General features: G+C 35.6%; 1 protein-coding gene across 3 annotated transcripts in view; it reads left to right on the top strand.

Annotated features, from left to right (window-relative positions):
• Positions 1–22,820, top strand: part of LOC120523675 — a 46,414-nt gene that overhangs the window by 10,102 nt on the left and 13,492 nt on the right. The window contains exons 3-7 of one of the 3 annotated variants that reach the window (XM_039745214.1): positions 9,627–9,737; positions 11,032–11,134; positions 17,708–17,883; positions 21,072–21,315; positions 21,519–21,612. In XM_039745214.1, the coding sequence (XP_039601148.1) occupies positions 9,627–9,737; positions 11,032–11,134; positions 17,708–17,883; positions 21,072–21,315; positions 21,519–21,612 (728 nt within the window). Of the gene's footprint in view, positions 1–9,626; positions 9,738–11,028; positions 11,135–17,707; positions 17,884–21,071; positions 21,316–21,518; positions 21,613–22,820 lie in introns of all 3 variants that reach the window. The other 2 variants (XM_039745213.1, XM_039745212.1) reach the window with 2 other exon arrangements.

The following is a 22,820-nucleotide window of genomic DNA, read 5'->3' as shown; positions in this document are numbered from 1 at the left end:
GAAAAGCTGTTCCTGATTTTAAAATCTGGCCAATAGGACATGCAATTGTTCATTGTAAAACTCAACAGCTGGCTCCAAAAATGCCCATTGGCTTGGTGGCTGAGTCCATTTCTGTTATTATTAGAAATTCCCAAAGGCCTTTCTCTTCATGCCTTTATTTTTTGTTTCGATCTCAGTGGTTTTTAAAGCTAGGGCTGGATACTGGCAGCAGCTTCATAATAAAGCATACAATACCAGATGACAGAGGATAGTATGCCAGACATGCAACCTAATTGATATATGTTTATTAAAAACATTAGAAGTTTTTATATATATTTATGATAATATCACCAAGCTGTACAGACCCTTTGTGCATGCATATGTGTGGACTGCACATGCATTACTACACAAGAAAAAAAAATACAATAGCAGTGAAAATAATGTGGAGACCTAGGACTTTAAACTACTACTTAAGAAAATAAGGTGTCATAAATCTGCAACCATTTTTAACATGCTACCAGCAGAGAGTGCTTTTTATAGTATGTACATTCATGATGCAATTTCATTTTGTAGAAGTGTTCTTAGGCTTTATTAGATATGCACTACATAGAACATATACTTGTGTGAATAAAAAAGATTTAATATATTTTACAAAAACTTGGAGAGAAAATTCATTAAAAAAGATGCCATCAAAAGAAAACCTCACATTAAAAAAATCGCAATATATATTTCATTTTCATATTAGTTTTTAAGAGAATTTGGTTTTCTGGAAAAACAAAACAGTTGTAGCACTTACTACTCTGTGCACATGCATGGGGTTTCAGAAATATCTGCGTATGCAAGACTCTGAAAATGTCTTCACATTTATTAAAAGTAAAGAAATCATTATAGGTGTAGCACTGTATTTCCCACTGCCAGTACACATTACAGTAACCAAATATTACATTGAAGCATTGAACTTCTGACAGTCTGTGCCATTGTTTTTAAAAGCTTTCAAATAGTAAATTAAATTGTAATTGAAAAAATGACAGTGGACGCAAAAACAATAAATTCTAGCTTCTAGCTTATTGTAAAAATTCTAGTCCCTGTAGGTAAGTCTAATATTGTATTAATAATATTGAACAACTCTTAAAATTGGTATTTTTAAGTTATAAAACATACAGGGAAATCCTGCATATACAAAATTCAAAATGAGTGAAGATTTGCAAAACAACAATAAAGTTTATCAGTTTGAACATTCGATATCTTGTCTTTGTAGTGTATTTAATTGAATATAGGATGAAAAGGATTCTGTTTTTATTTACGTTTTACACAACGTCCCAACTTCATTGGAATTGGGGAATAGTCATTTTTTGTTCTGGTAAAACCATGTTTATAAAAAGACAAAGTAAACTGGTATTTACAACAATCACAAAAGTGCTTAGTAAGTGTGGTGTTATAAAAAGGATTCTAAACAATTCACACCCCTTTCAAAAAGTAACATTTAAAACAGCATGATGAGGGGCTTAAGGGTATCCTATTACACGCAGTGGTGGGCTGGTGCCCTGCCCAGGGTTTGTTTCCTGCCTTGCGCCCTGTGTTGGCTGAGATTGGCTCCAGCAGACCCCCGTGACCCTTTAGTTAGGATATAGCGGGTTAGATAATGGATGGATGGATGAATACATGAACAACTGCTGGGTTTGAGGCATGACATGATCCTGCACTGGCATCAGAAGCGCGAAGGCAGAGTTGTCTTGGCAAATACTGGACTCATTGGCCATAAGGTTATTGCAGGTTTTTGTTAAATTTATAATTATTGTGAAATGTCTGTATTATGTAATGTGTAATTTATCAATCCATTACCAAAACCATTTAATTCATTCATAATGTTTGTTCATAATAATGCAAGGAACTGCATAGTCATTGTTTCATTTTTAATGTTTCCTATCTGTTATTATTGTTTGATGATGAAAAAAGTTGAAGACAACACATACACTACATGTATAAGGTAGTTTACAGGTTTGTTTCGGGAGATGGCTCATTAAGTACTGATGATCTTCTGGAAGAAAAGCCAAGTATTGTGACAAACTAGATGAAGATGTAAGGTTTTGTGATGATTTTTTAGCTGGGTCTTTGTCTAAATATATTCTACCTTTTATTGTAGTGGTGTCTATAAATGAATTCTCTTACAAGGTTCTACATGTTGTCACATTGTAAATCTCCTATGCTATTTCTGATTGTCAGTTCTATCTTTGCCCAGTGTGCACAGGGATGTGTGTGTCTAATTGTACTGCAGTGTACTGGTGACCCATCCAGGTTTTAGTTTTTTACTTGGTGTTGCCAAATACAGAGCTCTATGAAAATCAGAGTCCTTTGTACTTTGTGCATATTTCATGGGGTACTACATTTTTTTATTACACCCAGTATAGGCTTCTGCTGGATAACTGGACAAAGTGAGTACCAAAGATGAATGGATTTTCAGTATATTTGTGTGTGAATGCTTTACTTCAGTGCCCGAGTATATTTCTACAAAATATGTTAGCTATTTATTAAAATGTAATAGCCTCATGAATATCCTTTCTGTTGCCAACACTCTCTCCTTTACACATCCCTCTGCTTCTCAGAACAAAAGGGACAGCTGACGCGTTGTGAATGATACATCTGCTTCTTAGCTCACAAAAAGCAAAACATTTTTAGCATACCAAATCGGCAGTGATTCCAATTCTCACCTTGCTTTGCTATGACTGGGACTGCATTAAATGGAAGTTCATAATCAATGGAACACCTGACTCCTTATGTAGCAGTAGCTCACAATGTGAAATGAATTTTAGATGACAGATGTGGTGTACAGTACTGCCATCTGTATTCCCCTGGGGTGATGACGTTGACTGGTGCTACTTCCGGGTGTGGCAGCTATCGGGCCAGGTTGCTACAAGAATAGAGCTACTAGTCCCAAAAGGTAACCATGATGGCAGTGCCCATTAGAAATAAAATTTGGTACCAAAACAAAATTAATACAATAATAAACATTTTTTACATTTTGAAAATGTAAAAAATTGTCTGAACAAGTACAAAAAATAGATCTACTGTACAGTGTTCAACACCCCAGAGATATGACAGTGGATAAAGAATACATTAAGCCAACATTATGAAATTAGAATAAATAAAAGTTCTCATACATGTATCATTGAACTGAATTTCAAGCTAATCAAAAAATAATTTTACATTCTGTGTTCATGATTCATTTCAGTTTAAAGTCTATTGATTTTAAAATTGCATTCTGATGTCCTGCTAGCTTTTCATGTCAAGCTGGAAATATATAAATACCTTTTTAAATGGCTGCTTTAAACATGCTTAAGCATTAGTGCATTTTAAATCGGAAAACATCCACATTTTGAAGCATTGTAATATTTTCCTCCTTTCCAGATTACATGAACCTCTTGAGATGAAGAAAAATAAACCTCACAGACAACCAACATGATGAATCACTTATAAGAAATTAGAAATAAAAATGTATGGCACAAATCTTAGATACACACGGCAGAACGTTTCTGCTTTTGTGTTATACAATCGTATTAGATCATATTAGAACTGTCAAATAATATTATTGACATGACATCTTTTATAAAGGTACATTTACAGTAGTGAGAAACACTACAGTGGTTTATGATTGTATTTGCCTGCAAAAATAAGGATTAAGTGCATATGAATTTATGATCTATAAAGAAAGGATATTGGTAATGTTAGTGTCTGTGCCTGCTCTAGAATTAATTCAGGCATTTGTGTGGGGAACTGCAAGAAGCTGCTGTAATGAGGACTAAGACTGACGGGGGCGTGATTGAAAGCTGAAATGAAAGTGTTCGTTGAGATAATCATGATTAAAGGCCTTCTGCTCACATCCATTGACAAGCATTGTGAGCCACAAAGCATTTGGCGCAATTGGAGGGCTGTGCTGCCTTTAAAGGATGCGTGCACCCTCGTACAGGAGTACATTTATAACAAAGCCGTGGAAAGGCTTTATGAAACAGGGACCATTGTACTGAAGATTACCAGCAGAGATGCAGTGGGACTGCTACACACAAGGTAAACAGCTTTAATGTATGTATCTTCCAAAAATTAATAAACAGGCCTTTAACACAAATTTTGATCATTAGAAAGCTGCAGTTAGTGTGCTTTTACAAAAAAAAAAATGAATCTAGTAAAGGGGAACAATCACTGTATGAGGTATTATCAAATACAAATGTTTTTGTTTCCAGTAGAGAATTTATTTAGAGTACAGAAGAACATAATCTCAGTCAGGCTGCCATAAAAGTGCACACAGTGTTTTATATTCTTAAACTCACAGGTTACATACAAAGGCAAGGGGTGTAGCTAAATTCATGGCCTTATAGTTATAGTGGACATTAAATACACAAATACATGCAGTGTGCTTCATTATGATACAATGATAACTACAGACCAGTTTTAGTAAAGCCGTGAATTGTACAAGTAAAATGGAATGAAATTAAACTGAGTAAAGCAAACTTTGTGGAGGTTTTATTTTTTTTTTTTGATTAAAATGAAAGTTTGATTATTTTACACAACAGAAAAGTCAGAGTATAAAGCAGGGTCTTCTTTTGGACCCTGTATGGCGTTATTTCAGTGCCACTATTCTGAGCACACGTAAAAAAATATTGAGCGCACGTAAAAAGATTGCAAGTGCAAGTGTTGCATTTTGAAGAGAAATTTATTTTGAGCGTACAAAAGCTGAATTTGAGTGAACAAAATTCAAAGCTGCGTGCAAAAAATGTATTTCAGTGTTTGCGCTTATCCATATACACACACACAATAACACCTCCTCTCGCTCAGTTTTTTCATTTGCGCTTGCTCGCAATGTGTTGCTTGCGCCACAACATTCTCTGCTGCGCGCTCAACTCTCTGTACACCGTTATAAGTGTGCCACAAAACCAACCAATCACAGACTTGGTTTCAAAAATTCTGATTGGCTCTTACGGTTTTCAATCAGCTGCTGTTCAGTATTCGACGACATAAAAGAGAGCTACTCAAATATAATTTGGAGAGTCAGTTGGCATGGTTGTATAATGCAACTACATTATACTACACCAACGATAGTCTTAACAAATAATATATTTTAAAATAAAATAATTAAAGATATTATCCGCAAATTGGGGTTTAATTGAGTTTAGCTGGATTTAGCTACATTTCGGACTGTTTCCGGAATGCAGCAGCTAGCGAGCTGATTGGAGACCGTAAGAGCCAATCAGAATTTTTGAAACCAAGTCTGTGATTGGTTGGTTTTGTGGCACACTTATAACGGTGTACAGAGAGTTGAGCGCTTGCAGCAGAGAATGTTGTGAGCGCAAGCAACACATTGCGAGCAAGCGCAAATGAAAAAACTGAGCGAGAGGGGGTGCTATTGTGTGTGTGTATATGGATAAGTGCAAACACTGAAATACATTTTTTGCACGCAGCAATGAATTTTGTTCGCTCAAAATAAATTTCTCCTCAAAATGCAACACTTGCACTTGCAATATTTTTTTACGTGCGCTCAGAATAGTGGCACTGAAATAACGCCATAACCCTGTTACTGGAAAGAGAGGGAGTACTAGAGGATACTTGTGTTAATTGTTGAACTGTTGTGTTTTTTGATTTTGAAATTTGTTTTGAAGCAAATCCAAATAAATACAATTTCTTTGTTTCTTTACAAAAGAAAGATGAGTGAATTAGGGTCTGTGACAGGTTCCCTTAACAACAGTTAATTGTATTGCATACAATTTGAATGACATGTAGCAACAGAGCAAAAGTATACGGAAAATCGATATTTGAATCATGAGGTGTGGAAATCAGTCTTTCTTACACAGCATATTGTGCACTGTTGGCATTAAAACTATAGGGACTATTGTAGGTGTATGGCAATGGAAAGAAACAAAGAAGTGTCACACATGAACTGGTCTATCCTTTGGACTTATATCTTTACAGTAACTGCAGTATCAGAATGTATATTACATATTTAAAAGGAAATGCACTGTATACAGTATGTACATTCATAGTTGTGTGTTGCTTTGATTAGCTTATTATTGACATCACAAAGAAGGCAAAAATGTGTTGTGTATTCTATGCACTAATTTAAAACAGAATCTGCACCAATGTGATGGACTGTGTGCTGAATAATATGACAATAAGAGTAAGAGTGTTGTTGTAAGTCTGTCTTGGTTTTAGTTTTCATATTGTGAGCTGTACTGTAATGATAATACGCATTTTCCTCAAGCTTTGAGGTGATTCGTCAAAATCTTCAAAAATGTCTACGTTTTCTTTGTTATTAAGAATGAGGAAGAGCATAGTACTCCCTCTAAATAATGTAGAAATGCAAGTTCAAACATGTCCCTGTGGTATTTTCTCAGTATATAAACCCTTGCTGGGAGTTTAATGTTTGTCAGTAATAATTATATTAGAATATCAGTGGAGCATTCAGGGCCAAAGTCATTCTAAGTTTAAAGCAAGCGTCCACAGTTGCCAGGAGTGACAGAGAAATAAAATACATACCAACTGATTAGGAGCCCTGCATGAAGAAAAGAAATGTCATGTTGATTTGTTTGTGGTTCAGCCAAGTTTTTTTTTTTCATGGGATTAGAACTTTCACTTCACAACATTCATTGACTTAGATTTTCATAGTCTAAGGCAAATGTAAACTACTGAACAGTACTGCTTCTTATTAGTATTCATACAGTGGTTTTGTAAAGCATCTTTAGGGTGACCATACATACTCTCTTTTTTTTTGCAGACATGTCCTCTTTTTGAGGCCGGAAATACTGGTTGATCCAGCCAGGGTTTATAAAATCCCTATAATTGATCAGGGTTTTATTTACTTGTTACTCACACTGTGTAAAGAAATAGTCCTGCATATTTATATTTGATCTGTGCACTACCAGTAGATATTCTTCTGCACATTAAAAACAGCATACCTTGGTACTGTGCACACTAGATTGCAGATTTTGGTAGAAAACACAGAGGAGCTTGTTTACAGAGAACCATGTATGGCAATTTGACTAAGCCAGGGTTAGGGCCAGGAGGATGGGGCAGAACATGAGATCAGAAGTATAAAAGATACTCAAATGATAGTGTAAATTTAAAGATTAGATAAAAAAAAATGCCTGTGTTTTTGACCTGGACAAAATGAGTGTGATGTAGCATGTACTTATCAGTAGCAAATAAAGGGAGTAGCAACTTAGAAGCACAGCTGGCAAAAGCAAGTGAAACACAGGATGCTGTAAATGCAGTGGCATTTCACACAGTTAAGCATCACATGGATTGTACGTGCTGTTTTTATGCTGTGATTGCACCACATTCTGTTAAAACAGCAGTAAATATTCCTGAAGATATACAGTATGTTATTGTGGTATTGGAAATGATGGGTCATTATTTTGATTGGAAAAGATGTTAACAAAGTAAATTAATCAAAGTCAGAAGAGCATTAAATGAGATAGCTGAGACAGTTGCACAATGTGATAAAGAAAATTCCTTTTAACTATTTAAAAAGTTTATACGTTTTATAAAACTTAACAATTTTAAATTAATCAAATGTATTGATGAGAAAAAGCAATGACGATTCATCACTTTGGAGTACTGTGTGCGGGTTGCTCCGTCATCTTTTGAAAGCCAAGAGGTATGGCATCCCCAGCTTATGTAGATATGTGAGAGAGGGTAGCCAATGGTTAATTGAAACAGTGATTGAAATAGCACTTCCTTGTAAGAATTCAAGGTATCTCCTTCCCCAAAATGTGTTAACAGTTGTTCCAGACTAGTGCCATCTCTTGTGTAAAGAAACTCTTTGTGTTTAATACAGTAATGCACAGTAATACAGTTTATTGTTCATGAATTGTTAATTTGGAAGGATCCATGCAATATTTGTTTCACTTTCACATTAAGAAATTTTGTACAGATCCTTGTCAAAGCTTCAAATTAAATACACCAAGATGTCATACTGTAACACAATAAAATGTTAAAAAGTCTAAGTAAGGTTTTAAATTCCATTTTTAGCTACCGTGTTCTTTCACCCATTACTGAGTAATTGCCATTCTCTGCAATCTCTGGAATTTTTGGTCTATGTTTTCATGGCCATGAGGAGAAGAAGTATGTAACATGCAGATTACTTTATTGTGAACAAGTACTTTTCACTATCTCAGCCTAAGATCTGTGAGCAATTAATGAGTTTTAATATAATATAAAGAAGAGTGTTCATGCCTTAGAACTATTTAATTTAATACAGCATACAGTACATGAACAATACAACAGATCATGGTTACACATTCTCACTCTGCTATTACAAACGATTACAACAGAGGTTCTGCCTTCAGCTCTAAATGTTCACAGTACAAAATCCTGTTCTTAATCATTAATGTAATATGCAGATTTTTAGGTTGTTAATATGTATCAAAATAATCTTTACTGGTTTTCTTTCGCACTATAATTCCAATATTTATCTAATAGTCCCTGTGCGCTTCAGCTGGATAAAGTGGATTTCCTAAAGTTTGAATTTATGGATAGTGCATTGTTTTGGAAAGAGCATTTACTTTTTCTGGTTCATTTCACAATTTTTAAAAAATATAGCCATCAATTTGGATCTTTTCTTGTCTTTCCTTTTAACTAACTATAATACTGAAAATATTTTATCTTGAATTTCAGAAAAATAATTTATACTAATCTTATTTTTATATATGAGAACTTGATTCACAAAGCCTCACAACTAAATTCTTTAAAATTGTGCAACAATATGATTCATGCATACATAATGTGATACAACATAATTGAAATCTATAATAAGGTATGGAGAAATGTTTATAAGGTAGGGTGTGAAAATATCCTCATATTAAACTACAGTTAATGTAAACTGGTCTGGTTTGTGGGAGTGTTCCTTGTGATGGATTCCCTACCTTGTCCATGACTGTCCATGAGCCATCTTGCACAAAGTGCTCTTACAATAGGCTCCAGCTCTCTGGGGCCACTCAAAGATTTGTTGAAACAGGAGGGTGAATGTTTTAATATATTTCATAACTTAGCGATCAGTGGCACATTCTGTTTTCAGCCAAGTCACACTCTGTGTGGAGTATGCATGTCCTGCCTGTGTCCCATGCATGTGTTGAGTTAATTGACAACTCTTATTTGAATTGGTATGAATGATTTTGGCATTATGAGTGGCTACACTCTGTAACCGACTCTCTTCCAGTTCAGGGTTATTTCCTACCATGTTCATGATACCACAGTGTCAAATCCTGTGACACTCTGCAGACCTGATGGAGAAATGGATGGATGCTTTAAACACATTCTGAAATGTAACAAATGCTCTTTGTGAAGTTAGTGTGCCTTGGAACATACTATATATAAGACATTATAAAGTAAACTGTAAGAAGTAGCTTTGAAATGACTATCGTTGTAGACCAGTTTTTATGTGCAGTGTCTATTTGAATTTAGAAGCAAAGAAAAATGTTATTTTCATAAAAATGTATATGTGAGGTAAATACAAAATGCAAAGTCAAGTTTCACGTCTTTAAATATATGTAGTGATTAACTGACAGCTAAATTCAGAATTTTATTATTTATGAAGGTATTATTTTATATTTATTTAAGAGTCAGTAAAAATGCTTTGAATTAAATGTTTGTTTATGTTACAGCACAAAAATTCAGAAGTGGGTCCCTCAAATGATCACGATAATTACAATACTCTCCTGATGCTTCCAAATATGTCATCGGGAAAACAGAGAGAACTAACTAAACTACTGGAGGTATTTTTAGCTCTTCTCATTATTATTGCAGAAAGTACAGGTATATATACAATTCATAGTTTATACCTGCACTTCACTGTATGATTTATAAGACTGTTAGAACCTGACTCATTTTTGCTTGATATTAATTGCTTTAACACTTCAATCATTACTTGCACAAATTTAAACAGACTATATTTTCATATATGTATTTATCAATTTATTATATTTAATTTAATAACTTCTGCTCAATGATTTGCGAATAACAACATCACTGACATCAGCACCCTGTAACTGAAAAATTTTAATAAAGCAACATTTATGTAATAGGCTGGTACAGTATACATTATAGCATTAGTAGTATGACATTGCAGAGGGCTTTGATATCTCAGAATATGTTTAAAGACCAGGATGACTGCTGCATTCTGGATTAGTTCAAGTGGTCTGGTGGCACAGACCTGAAGTTCCACCAACAATGATCTGCAGGTCCAGCAGAAATGAGTGATTTCTTCTATACAGAGGAAGAAGCAGAAAGAGCAGGCCAATGATACAGTGATAAAGATGAATGTGGTAATGCTCTTACGGATAATGTTACATTCTTGACTGGCATATGCAACTTTCACACTTCTACTCCAACCAGGGTTGTGTTATTTTGTTAAGGGCCACTTTTTCAACTGTACATAGTATAAAAGCACTTACTCAAGTCAGCTGATGTGACATCAAGCTACACTGGTATACAGATATATTTACAAATAATAATGTCACAGCTGGATGCCAAGAAGAAAAACAGAAGGAGGATTAAGAACAGTTCATGATCCCTGCACAAGCTCTAAGCATAGTATGCTAGACTGAAGAAATGGGCCTTCAGCCTGAATTTAAAACCTGAGACTGATGGGGCATGTCTTACACAAGCTGCTGTGAGGTGCCCTACCACCCATGAAATCTACAGTAGATCGTGATACGGAGATTGTAATGTATGCATGAGTTCTTGTAATGACTTTTGGAGAAGCCTTTTAAATTAACTGAATTCTACAAATAGAAAATTTTGAGCAATGTGCCACAATACCTACCAATATTCTTTGTTGCTCTTCCTGTCTCTGGCTATCATGAGATTTCCCCTTTGACTGAAAAGTGATTTTAGTTAACCTTTATCAATGGTTAAATCAGAAAATCTGAATGTTTTATTTTTTAAGACTGTGACTTTAAGGCAAAATGTCTGGGACTTCAGACAAGTAAAATATGATATTAGATAACAAAGTCTTAAATTGTTTTCTGGCATTATTTCCTTAAACAGTTTTTTTCCTTTTTAAAGCAGGAAATAAAATATCTTGAAGAAAAACCCAGCAATGATGAGATGATGCAGCATGATCACCTAGCCTTTAATCCCAGTGCACCATCTGTGCTGCAACGTCAGATAGGTACTGTATCATTAGAGTTTTCTCTATCTTTCCTTTTCATGAATCATTTTATTTTTTCCAATAAAAAATCCCTTATCAGACTTGTGCATATGTGCACCCAAGCCCTCATGCTAATTCTGAAATGTAGCAACGGAGATGCGTGTGCTGGATAAGTGCATGGTTTCATCCAGTGAAAGTCTTTCCAGGAGCAATGATGCAAAAATATGTTTGTTAGCAATAGGGCAGAGACTGGCACAGTATTTAGTTATAAGACTATTTATCATTCATGTGTATTACTCTACTCTATTTAAGGCAGCTGTTACAGTGTACTCAGTATGTAGGTCTTTGACAAACCATTCAGCTCTCAGTTTTCTTTCACATTTTGCCATCTTTAGTTTGGAAATTGAAGTAGATTACATTCAGTAGGAAAATTACATATATTTTACATAACATACAAAGTAAATACAAGCAGAAGATTAAAAAATATTACTACAATTTATAACTGCCAGCCTTAATCTGTTCAACTACCAAAAATAACTCACAGCTGGTTTATGAACATATATGTGAGAAATTGTTATACCTTTGGTTTTAAATTTATCTACAAAGATTAATATCCTGCTTACTCTGAGAAGTCAGCACAATAGAAACTTTTAAAAGAAATTTCCATGTTAAAGATTAACTCATGTTAGAGGCTTGATTACAGAGAAACACAAGTCTGGGGAAGATATACATCCATTTCAAAGGTACTGAACATACTTCAGAGCTTAGTATTGTCCATTGTACAGAAATGGAAACAATGTAAAATGTCGCTACAATGCTTTGATCTCGTCATCTACCTAAAGTTATTATAGCTGATAACATGAGAGAGCAGAGTCAGTAACAACTCTGAGTGTGTCACAGAAATCAATGAAAGATGATGTTCTTGAGTCAACCATCTCCAGGGCATCATACATGAAGTGCTTTCATGGAAAAATGGCAAGGAATCACTCTTAAAGATTACATTTCTTTGCATTTTTATTAAAGTTTTTATACAATTTCCATATGTTTACTTGCACTATACATTGATTTGCAATGCCACCCTCAGATTACATATTTCAGAAATGACATAAACATTCAGATCTCTAAATGTGCCTACACAGTTCATGTCAAAAATCACTCCAAACAAATCAAAGAAATAATCCTGACTAAATAAAATGGGTAAAAACCAATAACTAAAGTCAAATAAGGTATGAATATACCAAACTCAAATAAGGTAAACAACAAAAATTGCCCTTAACATAATATAGCATTCACCCAACACAATGTTACAAACAATACAATACTACAAAATAATGTTGTTATGATTAATGAAGATAAGTTAGCATTATATAAAAGAAAAAACAGTGTAACCATTTTGAGATTGGATAACAGATGAAGATTACAATTAACACTACATTTTTGGGCTGTAGGATGAAAATGTGTTTCCAATAGAAAACCCAAACAAACATCAGGGACCCTGCCTATCTGCGCGTAAAGCATGAAAGACAGGAACAAAATAATGATCCAGGTACTTTAAGGAAAGACTGCTACATGCTGCACCATGTGCTTACCCCACTGTAATTGTATATTTAAAAGTAATTGCAAGTGGCACTGTCTATGTGGTTGTCATGTACTCCCTGGGTATTACAATTCTCCTCATTTGTCCAAAAAAAAGAGTGCTGTTTCGTTTGACTGGTGATTCCAAACTGGCCATTTATAAGTATGAAAGTAAATGTATAGGCCTTGCGATAGACTGGCACTATGTTAAGGGCTGTTTCCTGCCATATGCCCAGTGCTGGCACACAATTTATTTAAAAAGACTAGCCTCTTTTTCCTATCTTTCAGTTAGCAAAAGCTATGGTATGTGACATCTAACTGGATCTTTTTTTAAATGTAATTTCACACTGTTAATAATTCTGAATGTACACCATATCATGACTCTCAATATTCCAGTGACTAAAATAAAGTTTATTTATAATAGGTAATGTAAGCAAATCTACTCACAGAATCATATGATTTCCATCAATATTTATAGGAAGACGGATGGAAAATAAAGAAATTCAGTACTGTCAATATGTGAAAAGTGGGTTTAATGGTTAAAGTATACTCTTCCTATACATGTCCATCTTTCAATCCATTTAGTGAAATTGCTTAATATAGGTTTTTGTATTGTAACTAGAGACTGTCCAGGTGGCATGCACAAGAAAGGATGCAGGATTTGTGCATGTAACTAGCCCACTTCAGGGCACACTGAAAATCTAACACTTAGCACTTAATAATACTCACTTCTGTCAGGATGGTTAAGTGCTATCAATCAAAGACACACACATGTACACTAAAGGAAAACCAGAGAATCAGGAGAAAATCCACACAAACACAGGGAGAACATGAAAGATTTACAAAGACAGCTACTGAGATGAGTTTCTTTTATTATTATAAGGATAGCAGGTAGTGGTGCTGCCTCACACTGCTTAGGGGACCTTTTCCATGGAGTCTGCATGTTTGTGAGGGTTTCCTGTGGGGATTTTCCATATTCTCCCTAATGTACAAAGACATGCTATTAAGTTGTCTAGCCACTAAGAACTGGCTTCAGGGAAGTAAATGAATTCAAAACAAATGACAGGCTTCTATTTTCTTAGAGATGCATTGTGGGACAGGGTCTGATTCTGGCCTGAAAAACAAGTAAAAAATGTATGCATGGTGTAACATTCAGGTGTGTTTAGGGACGTAGTTTACTGATTTTAAATTTGGAGCATTTTCATTTTTTTAGTTACTTCAACGAGTCAGTTGTCTCGTTTTTGCTTATTAATTTTTTTATAACAATGAGTCAAATTCAAAATAGAAAAATGCAATTACTTGTAATTAGGGATGTAACATTGCACTGTTCACGATTCTGTTCAATTCATGATACTGGTTTCACGATTCCATATCTCACAATTTTTAAATACAATCTGAATGAAGAAAACCTATAATTGTAAAGTTTTTGTTTATTATTCCTGAGATAATTCCTCTTCCATGCATGTCAGAATCAACAATGCATTTTCCTTGCCACTAATTAAACATTATGGTAACAGTGAAAGTCTTATGCACAATGTATTACAAAGCACAACACAGTTTTAATACTATGCATAATATTCTACTCATTAAATAAAACTAATTATTTTAGAAAGTATAGTGCCAAAAGTAGTATAAATAATAAATCTAATAAATGGACTGAATTTAGACAATAAGAGCATAGCTTAGTCTCCATTCTTAGTCTAGGATATCAACAGTTTTTTTAAGAACACAAGCATATCCACCTTTTTAGGTAGCGATTGTAACCTTTGGGCATTCACAGTATCTCCTGCAGTTGAAAAACACGTTCACTTGTAACAGAGATTGCTGGAGTTGAGAAATATGTTTTGGCCAGTGGGGAAAGCAGTGGGAACTTTGGAGAATTTTCTCTTCATCATTTCAATGCACAGCAAATGATTGCAATAGAGGACAATTTTCTGTACATGTCAGTTTCTTGCTGTATCCCAGGGGTGGGCAATGTTGGTCCTGGAGAGCCGCAGTGGCTACAGGTTTTCATTCAAACCCAACTGCTTAATTTGAAACCAATCCTTGCCAGTCTTGCACCTTATCTAATTTTATGGCTTGTTAGTCTGCAATGTAATGTTCTTATATCGTAGATTTTTTACTCTCCAAGGATATCATCCAAATAATTTGAAACTTAAAAGAGATAATTTTCAGTCTGTCACATTTTCTATAACATGTTTTATTAAATCAAATAGTGCATGATGAACACACACAAACTGGATGAAGAACTGCTGGCTGCTTTGTCATTTACATTTTATTGCTAATAAGGAGCCATTAAAACAATGAATGTAGCTGTTTAAGATTGAAATAAGCATCGGGAGTGGGGAACCTGAACAAATGAGTCCACTAAAATGAAGCAACAAAACGTCACTTAAGCAATAAGTGTTTCATCAGCAATAATTGTTTTCTCATTAAAAAACTAAGCTGAAACAAAAACCTTCAGCAGCTGTAGCTCTCCAGGATCGACGTTGCCCACCCCTGCTCTCTCCCACTCATGGGCAGTCCCACTGGTTCAGTGAAATAATCTCCAAGCAGATCTTCCAAATTCTTTGACTGCTCCATCCATGTTACATGCAATATCAGTAACAACAGTGCTGTTGCAATTAGCCCTTTCAAGCTCCCACTCCAAAACAGTCGATTGCAGCACCTCAGTTATGTTGCATCCAGTGTGGGTTTCAAAGAGTCTGAGTTTGAAACACAAAACTTACCATTTCCCAGTTACTGATAATTGCATGTGCTATGATCGTGATAACTTTGGTTCGCTCTGGAGATCCAGCTGTCTGTAGTTACTGTGATGCTCTCTGCATCTTTCAGGGATTCCTTCACACTCATCGTAGCCTCGTTGTACAGAGCCGGAAATATAGTGGCACTACAATGTGAGTGCAAGGGATTGCTGTTCTTTGTCTGAAACCCCTCATTCTCAACGACTGAAAATTGTCTCATTTCCTTCGTAATAAAGACACATACATCTTGCTATTTCTTTGGCCCTTGCACTAGACTGTGGATGCGGTGCTGAAAATAAATTTGCCACAGATGCTTGGCCTTTAGGCATATCGTCATATTTTTGAATTGTGAAATTCTGTGGCACAAATTATTGTTATATTACTACTTGTGATAGTAAACTACATTAAAACATTAATTTTAACAGCACTTTATGATATCATGTCATTTTAAAATGTAGTCCAAATAAACTTGTGGTGGCACAATAGCTTTCATTTTCATTTCATTGATTCCAATTCAAGTAAAAATAGCATTGATAGATCCTCTATTGTTAGTTGTTTGTTGTGGAAGGTCTGTGACTAACTGTAGTTTAGATTTCTTAAATATAATACATTCAAAGAAACATCCAAATCTCTGTTGTCTCAGTGTAAAACTGGCTGCTTTGGACCAGGATAGAGAGCAAGTCGGCTGATAAATGATAGTGTCAGAGAAATATTGACTCGTTATAGTGTGCAGATAATACAGCCATGATGTTGTTTTTAGTGTAATGTACAGTAAATATTTGTTAATGCTGTGCTTACACGATTCCTTTTCTCTTACACTCTTTTCTAATTATTTATTTTTTAAGGTTAACTTACATCAAGCGGCCATAGAAGTGAACTTGTACACGTACACACCCTTCAGAATTTGACTAGTTTGGATTTGGGATCTGTTTTCCAGTCATAAGTGGCTATCAACTGAGTAAAAGCAGGAAAATAATGTCTTTCCACCTATTTTTCATAGGTGTATAGGGTCAATACTTTCAAAAATATATAGTATAGCAAAATTATTTTGAATCATTTTGCCATTAGTTTCAAGTCAGTTTGACCTGGCGATGTGGAATTAAATCAGTTTCACCGCTATTAGTATTTGGTTCTACTCCTTTTAAAATGTGTATTTCTTTAAAAAAAATGCCCAGGTTCCATCATAGATTTCTAAAAATATTTACATTAAAATTGCATTTCACATTTGCATTATTAAAGTATAAAATAGTAGTATTGAAAAATAAACTGCATATTGATTTTTGCCTAATTAAGGCCAACTAAAGGTGCAGGTTAGTTTGTGTAAATTTTACCTTCTTCTCACGGAATAGTAAAATACTCTACAGGTAGCAGGAATGCTAAAAAAAACTAACCAACTTAGAATTCATCCATCATGGCTGGAGCTTCTTTGCATGTTACTACTGTACTAGAACAGGTATCAGTGACACATTTTTCTAGATATATCAAGAGTAGCTTTTTTCTAGGATAGGACTGAGTGCACCTGGAAGGTTACCCTAGCACCAAAGAAGGAACCAGCCTTCACACAAACAATCACGCTAAGAATTTGGAGGTTTTTGTTTGTCCACCCACCTCTTGAGGATTCACCACAAGTTCTCAATGGGATTAAGGTCTGGGGAGTTTCCTGGCCATGGATCCAAATTTCGATGTTTTATTCACCGAGCCACTTAGTTATCACTTTTGCCTTACAGCACGGTGCTCCATTATGCTGGAAACCCACAAATTCTGGCAAGCTCTGAGCATTGATTATGCAAGAATGGGCTGCAATCAGTCAGGATTTGGCCCAGAAGTTGATTGACAGCATGTGTGGGCGAAATGCAGAGGTCTTAAAAAAGAAGGACCAACACTGCAAATATTGACTCTTTGCGTAAATTTAATGTAACTGTTAATAAAAGCCATTGAAACTTATGAAATGCTTGTAATTATACTTCAGAAAAATCTGACAAAAAGATCAGCAGACTTTGTGAAAACCAGTACTTGTGGCATTTTCAAAACGTTTGGCCACGATTGTAGTGTTGCTCTATTTTCATATTGCATACATTGGATAGTTAGATTTTGTAGCATCAAGAACATTATACAGTAATCTGTATTATATTCACTTAACTTTTAAATCTTATCCAACACTAGGCCAGATGGCCTGCAATAAAATCTACATGCAGGGACTCCATAAATCCCATAGTTAATATTTTTCCCTGTATTCTTTACTAACACCTTTAATTAATAACTGTTTGTATTACAGCAGATCTGAAGAGCCACATTAATGATTTACAGGAGGCTAATGAGAATGCTGTTAATGAATTAGCCAAAGCTGATGAGGAGATTTCCCAGCTGAGGACTGAGATAGCCAGACAAAAAATGGAATATGAAATGAAAATTCAAGAAGCACTGCACAGGACAATCCAGTTCAAAGAAAAGGTAAAAAAGCTCACTAACACTGATACTTTGGGCCTGATTTTGGTACAGTGTATGGTTTCACGAAGGTCAGAACAGAATTTGAATCATACAGAAATAAGGAAGGTCGTGTGGGAATGTTTGTTTTAATTGGAAAACAATGTTATTCAATGTTTGGAATTGCTTATTGAAAAGCCTGCAGCCATCTTCATGTTACACATACCATGCATTTATATTAACTTAGATGCGTCAGCAGAAATTATTTTGATTAAACTTTCTCAGATTTGCTTTGTCATTTAATAAAATACAATATTGAATCTTTGTGTAAATTCAGCACATCTTGCTTATCTATTCTACATCGGTTTGCATTATTATTTTAATTATTATTTATATATTTGCATTATTATTCTGTCAAAAGCTGCATATTTATTTCTACTAAGTTTATCTGCTCATCAATGACATTTACACTGTATGTCTAGGAGGAATCCATTTATAATTGGGTAGACTAGGGGGCTTCGCCCCCTGCTCGCTTTGCTCACCACCCCCCTGGCCTGCACTACGTGCCAGCCACTTCTCGTCTCTGCCACTAGCATCTGTGGATTTCACTTTCACCAAACAATAAATCTTTTAATTCTCGCGGATACGCCTCTTCACTGGGAAGAAACACTACTTTTCCCTGATGGCAACATGAATTAGACAATCTACAGGTCTAGGATTTAAAGTTTAAATCCGAGCAATATCTACATACTTCTGTCATATCACCTATGTCCATATATTCAATCTCTTTTCGCTTTTCCGTTATTTCATCGATTAATCATTTCCGTTTGTTTGTGCTAATGCAATCTTTACTATCATTTTTTTGAGACTTTCATATTTTAGTACTTTTATTATCTCTATCCTGCTGTGCATGTGTATTGCGCCAACGTTTTTGAAATCTTTATGGCGTTCTATTTTGTCATCTACTCTTTGTCTTTTATTTCCGGCCCCGGGTGTGGTTAAATCTCTTGGTGCAAAGTCTTGTCTCACAGAACTTGAAAGTATCTCTCTGAAAAAGTCTTGTCTCGTCCCAGGATTTTTTTATATAATTGAGAGATATGTCCAGTTGTGTTTTTTTGTTATATATATTGTGACAAACATATATACACTGCATTCCAAAGTCCTTATTTCCTCTATATCAGTTCCTGTGGGAAGGGGACAGGGGTAGTAACCTGAAAATGTATCAGGGGTAGTAGCCTGGCAATGTAGCAGTGACACTAAGTTCCACTGTACGGTCAGCAATAGTTTATAATTACTGCCAGGCTTTTGTTATAGAACAAACAAAAATGATACAATATGGACAGCTAATCAGCAGCTTTAATCAAGATATACTAGACTAAAGTATTGGGTTTTCCGTTTGGATTTAAATGCTAAGGCCAATGAGGCATTTCTTATATAAGCAGGCATATCTTTCCACAAATGTGGGCCATGTAGCTAAAAGCTTGACATACCACTGTTGTTTTATTATCTTTTTTAGAATGGCAAGCTGAAGTTATAATGTACTCTCTGGTATATAGGGAATGATTCTTTTAGGTAAATAACTCTCAAGTGATTTAAAGTTTAATATATATGAAGATGGTCATTTGTAACAAACTTTAAACTTACCTGGAAATCAGTCTTGATATCAGGAGTTATGTGGTCATACCTCCTAGTCATGTAATGATTCTTAAAGCAACATTTTGTAACTGGAAGCTGCAAACACAAGGATTTCATCAGCCTGTGAAATGCAGATTGCAGCAGTCAGTTTTACTACAGTTAAATTTATGAATTATCTTCTTTTTATTTTGCATACTAAAAATGATCTTATATATATAATTTTGCATGGAAAAAAATAAGAATGTTGTAGGCACCATTGTAATATGTGTTGATTAATGATTGTTTGTTAAAGATGATGTCTTAAAGTGCATTCACAGTGCAAGCTATTGTGTGAAAGAATGAAAGCTGCATGATATAATACCACAGAAGAAGACGATTCCTCTACTGTCATACTTTATTTATAAATTGAACTAGAGTTTGCAATACATTTACCATTACTATGTAAAATGAGATTCATATAGGCAAATGGGTATAACTGAACATATACAACATAAATTAGTACGTACTATATACAGTGCCGAATAAAAGTATAAACTAATGCAGTGCCTATAAAAGTTATTTACTTGGAAGTATTCACATTTTATTAATATGCTGAATTCAATCGCAGTGGATTTTATTTAGCATCTGTGATGCTGAATAACAGAAAATACTCTTTAATGTCAAAGTGAAAACCCTGCAAAATGATTTAAATTAACTGCATACATAAAACAGAAAATAACTGATTCTATAAGTATTCACCTCCTTTAATATCACACACTTAAATCATCACTGAAGCAGCCAACTGGTTTTAGGAGCCAGTGTGGCAGAAGTGCTGACGTCCAGGGCTCCTCAAACATCCAGGCGCCCCCTGGCAGTGGTCATGGGCCCCTATAGGGTTGAGCTTCCATGCTCACTTCCCGTGGCCTCCATACAAACCAGGGCGGCTGCCTTCTCGTGGTCCAGGGGAGGCATAGTCCATCTCCCAGTCCTTCCAGGTGTCCTGGTTGGGCACAGCCCCCAGCCGACCGCCACAATGGACAAAACTTTGACCCAGTTGTCAGCCAAAAGATTGGAATTATGTGCGTCCAACAAACCAATGGCAAAACTCAACTCCTTCCTTTTTAAGCAATTGAAAGCACTGGATCTATGCCCTCTTTATATGCTCAATGCTGTTGGCCTGGACATAGTTTCTGCTCCATACCAGGAACTCCATTGACTAGGGTTTAGCCATAACATAGGCCCGAAGAGATCCGCTTTAGCTGAGGAAAAGCATGGAGGTACATGGAGAAAATGCAAGCTCAGTACAGGCAATGGCTGGGACATGATCGCAGTGCAGGACTTGTGGGTTATGAGGAAGGAGCACTGAACACTCTGTCACCATGCCATATCAGCTTTATGAATGTACTTAAGAGTCTTTGTAGTATGTCCAGAATTGAAATCTACAGTTATGGGCCAAAAGTAACTATTGCAGGCACAACTGTGAGGTCTCCAATTTAATGTACTATAAACTGCTGTTGGTATTAAAAAAGGCCAGAAAGTCTTCTGGTTATTATTTGTATTGTATGTAGCCCAATATTCTGCATTTATCTCTTTGAATTTAGCAAATGGATATGAAGGCCAGAAAATGGGAGGATGAAGACTTCCTTCCTGTGGTTCATGACAATAGCTTAAATCCACATGGAGAGATCTGTCAGCTCCGAATTGAATCCCGCAAACTCAGGGAAGTTAACCACCGGCTAAATGAAGAGAACCACTGGCTACAGGAAGAACTGTGGGATATGAAGAGGCAGTATGAGAGGCTCCTGAAAAAAATTCTTGATGAGAAGACTGAAGGGAAAATGAAAGGTAGAACAGAAGCATAAACGTCATGTTAACATTTTCTTGTCATACAGCTGCATGGTAAATGTTTGGAATGAGCAGGCACACATTCTTGATATTTATTTATGACTGAATGTGGTGCACTGCAGGAATGGGTTTTTGTGTTTTTTTGTTTCACTACTGGGTCTGCCACAAACACAGTCTTAATTTTGAATTCTTGTTGCTGTCAGGTGATACGTCCTTTCAAGAAAAAAGAAGAGAATACAATGGTGGTCTAGAGAAAGTGGTACCACTTGAAAAGCCTCTGACCTTAGCCCAGTTGAGGTACTACTTGATATTAATTCAATAAATACAAATAGAATGTCATAAATTGTGCACTTGCTCTGTCCTACAGTAATTAGTACAGTGGTACCTTGGTATACGTCCTTAATCCGTTCCAGATCCTTGGACTTATACCAAACAAGACTTATACCAAACAAATTTTTCCCATAAGAAATAATGGGAAAATGATTAATTCGTTCCCATGAAAAAAAAATCCTATTGTTATTGGCATATTATACATTGATGGGGTTGTATAAAATAATTTAAACACTGCTTAATACTAAAATACATAAATACAAAAGTAATTAGATGAAATAAATGAAAATGACTTGTCCGATAACAATGAGTTTAATTTTACTGCACAACAAAGGAGAGCGTTACAGCTCTTCCAAAGGAGCCTCTTCAGGAGATTGTGAAGCACTGCCGTTGTTCTTCTTCTGGCGGTCTTCAATCCAAATCCCTAAAGCAGATTACATCCAGACTACTGCCTTATTACATCCACTTACAACTCGTTTTGCACCCTGGTTAAAAGGACACTGCGGCCGTAGATCTTATATTCCTTTCCTACTTTTTAAATAAAAAGAATCGTAGCCTTCAACAAATCCAAAATGTTTACCTTTTCAGCAATCGTTAACATCTTCCGTTTGCACTTGGGCACGGCCCCTGAAGCAGTAGCAGATCGTTTTGGAGCCATAATGAAGGGCTTGACTATGCACAAAGATAAACACAAAAGAGCACAAATCTTTACACAGCGAAACACGTTGATGCTGAATGAGCGAGATGAGACTTCCGGGTTAACACTGCATTCAGCACGCAGGAACTTAACTGCGTGCTCTGATTGGTTAGCTTCTCAGTCAGGAGAACTTAACTGCGTGCTCTGATTGGTTAGCTTCTCAGTCATCCGCCAATAGCGTCCCTTGTATGAAATCAACTGGGCAAACCAACTGAGGAAGCATGTACAGGAAGTAAAAAGACACATTGTCCACAGATCCTGCGAAGCAGCGAAGAATCTGCGTTATATATTTAGTTATGCTTTCATATAAAATCCACGATAGAGTGAAGCTGTGAAAGTCGAAGTGAGATATAGCGCGGGATTACTGTACAGGTTAAAACTTGGCCCTTTTTTTTTGAAGGCGCGCGCCCGGTATACCACACGTGTTATTCTAGCACACGAGTCATATTCCAAACAAAGGTCGTATACCAAGCAAAAT

Source organism: Polypterus senegalus, chromosome 2 (assembly GCF_016835505.1).
Source record: "Polypterus senegalus isolate Bchr_013 chromosome 2, ASM1683550v1, whole genome shotgun sequence".
NCBI lineage: Eukaryota > Metazoa > Chordata > Cladistia > Polypteriformes > Polypteridae > Polypterus > Polypterus senegalus.
The sequence above is the reverse complement of the archived record's forward strand: the minus strand, read 5'-3'. Positions and strand labels throughout refer to the sequence as shown.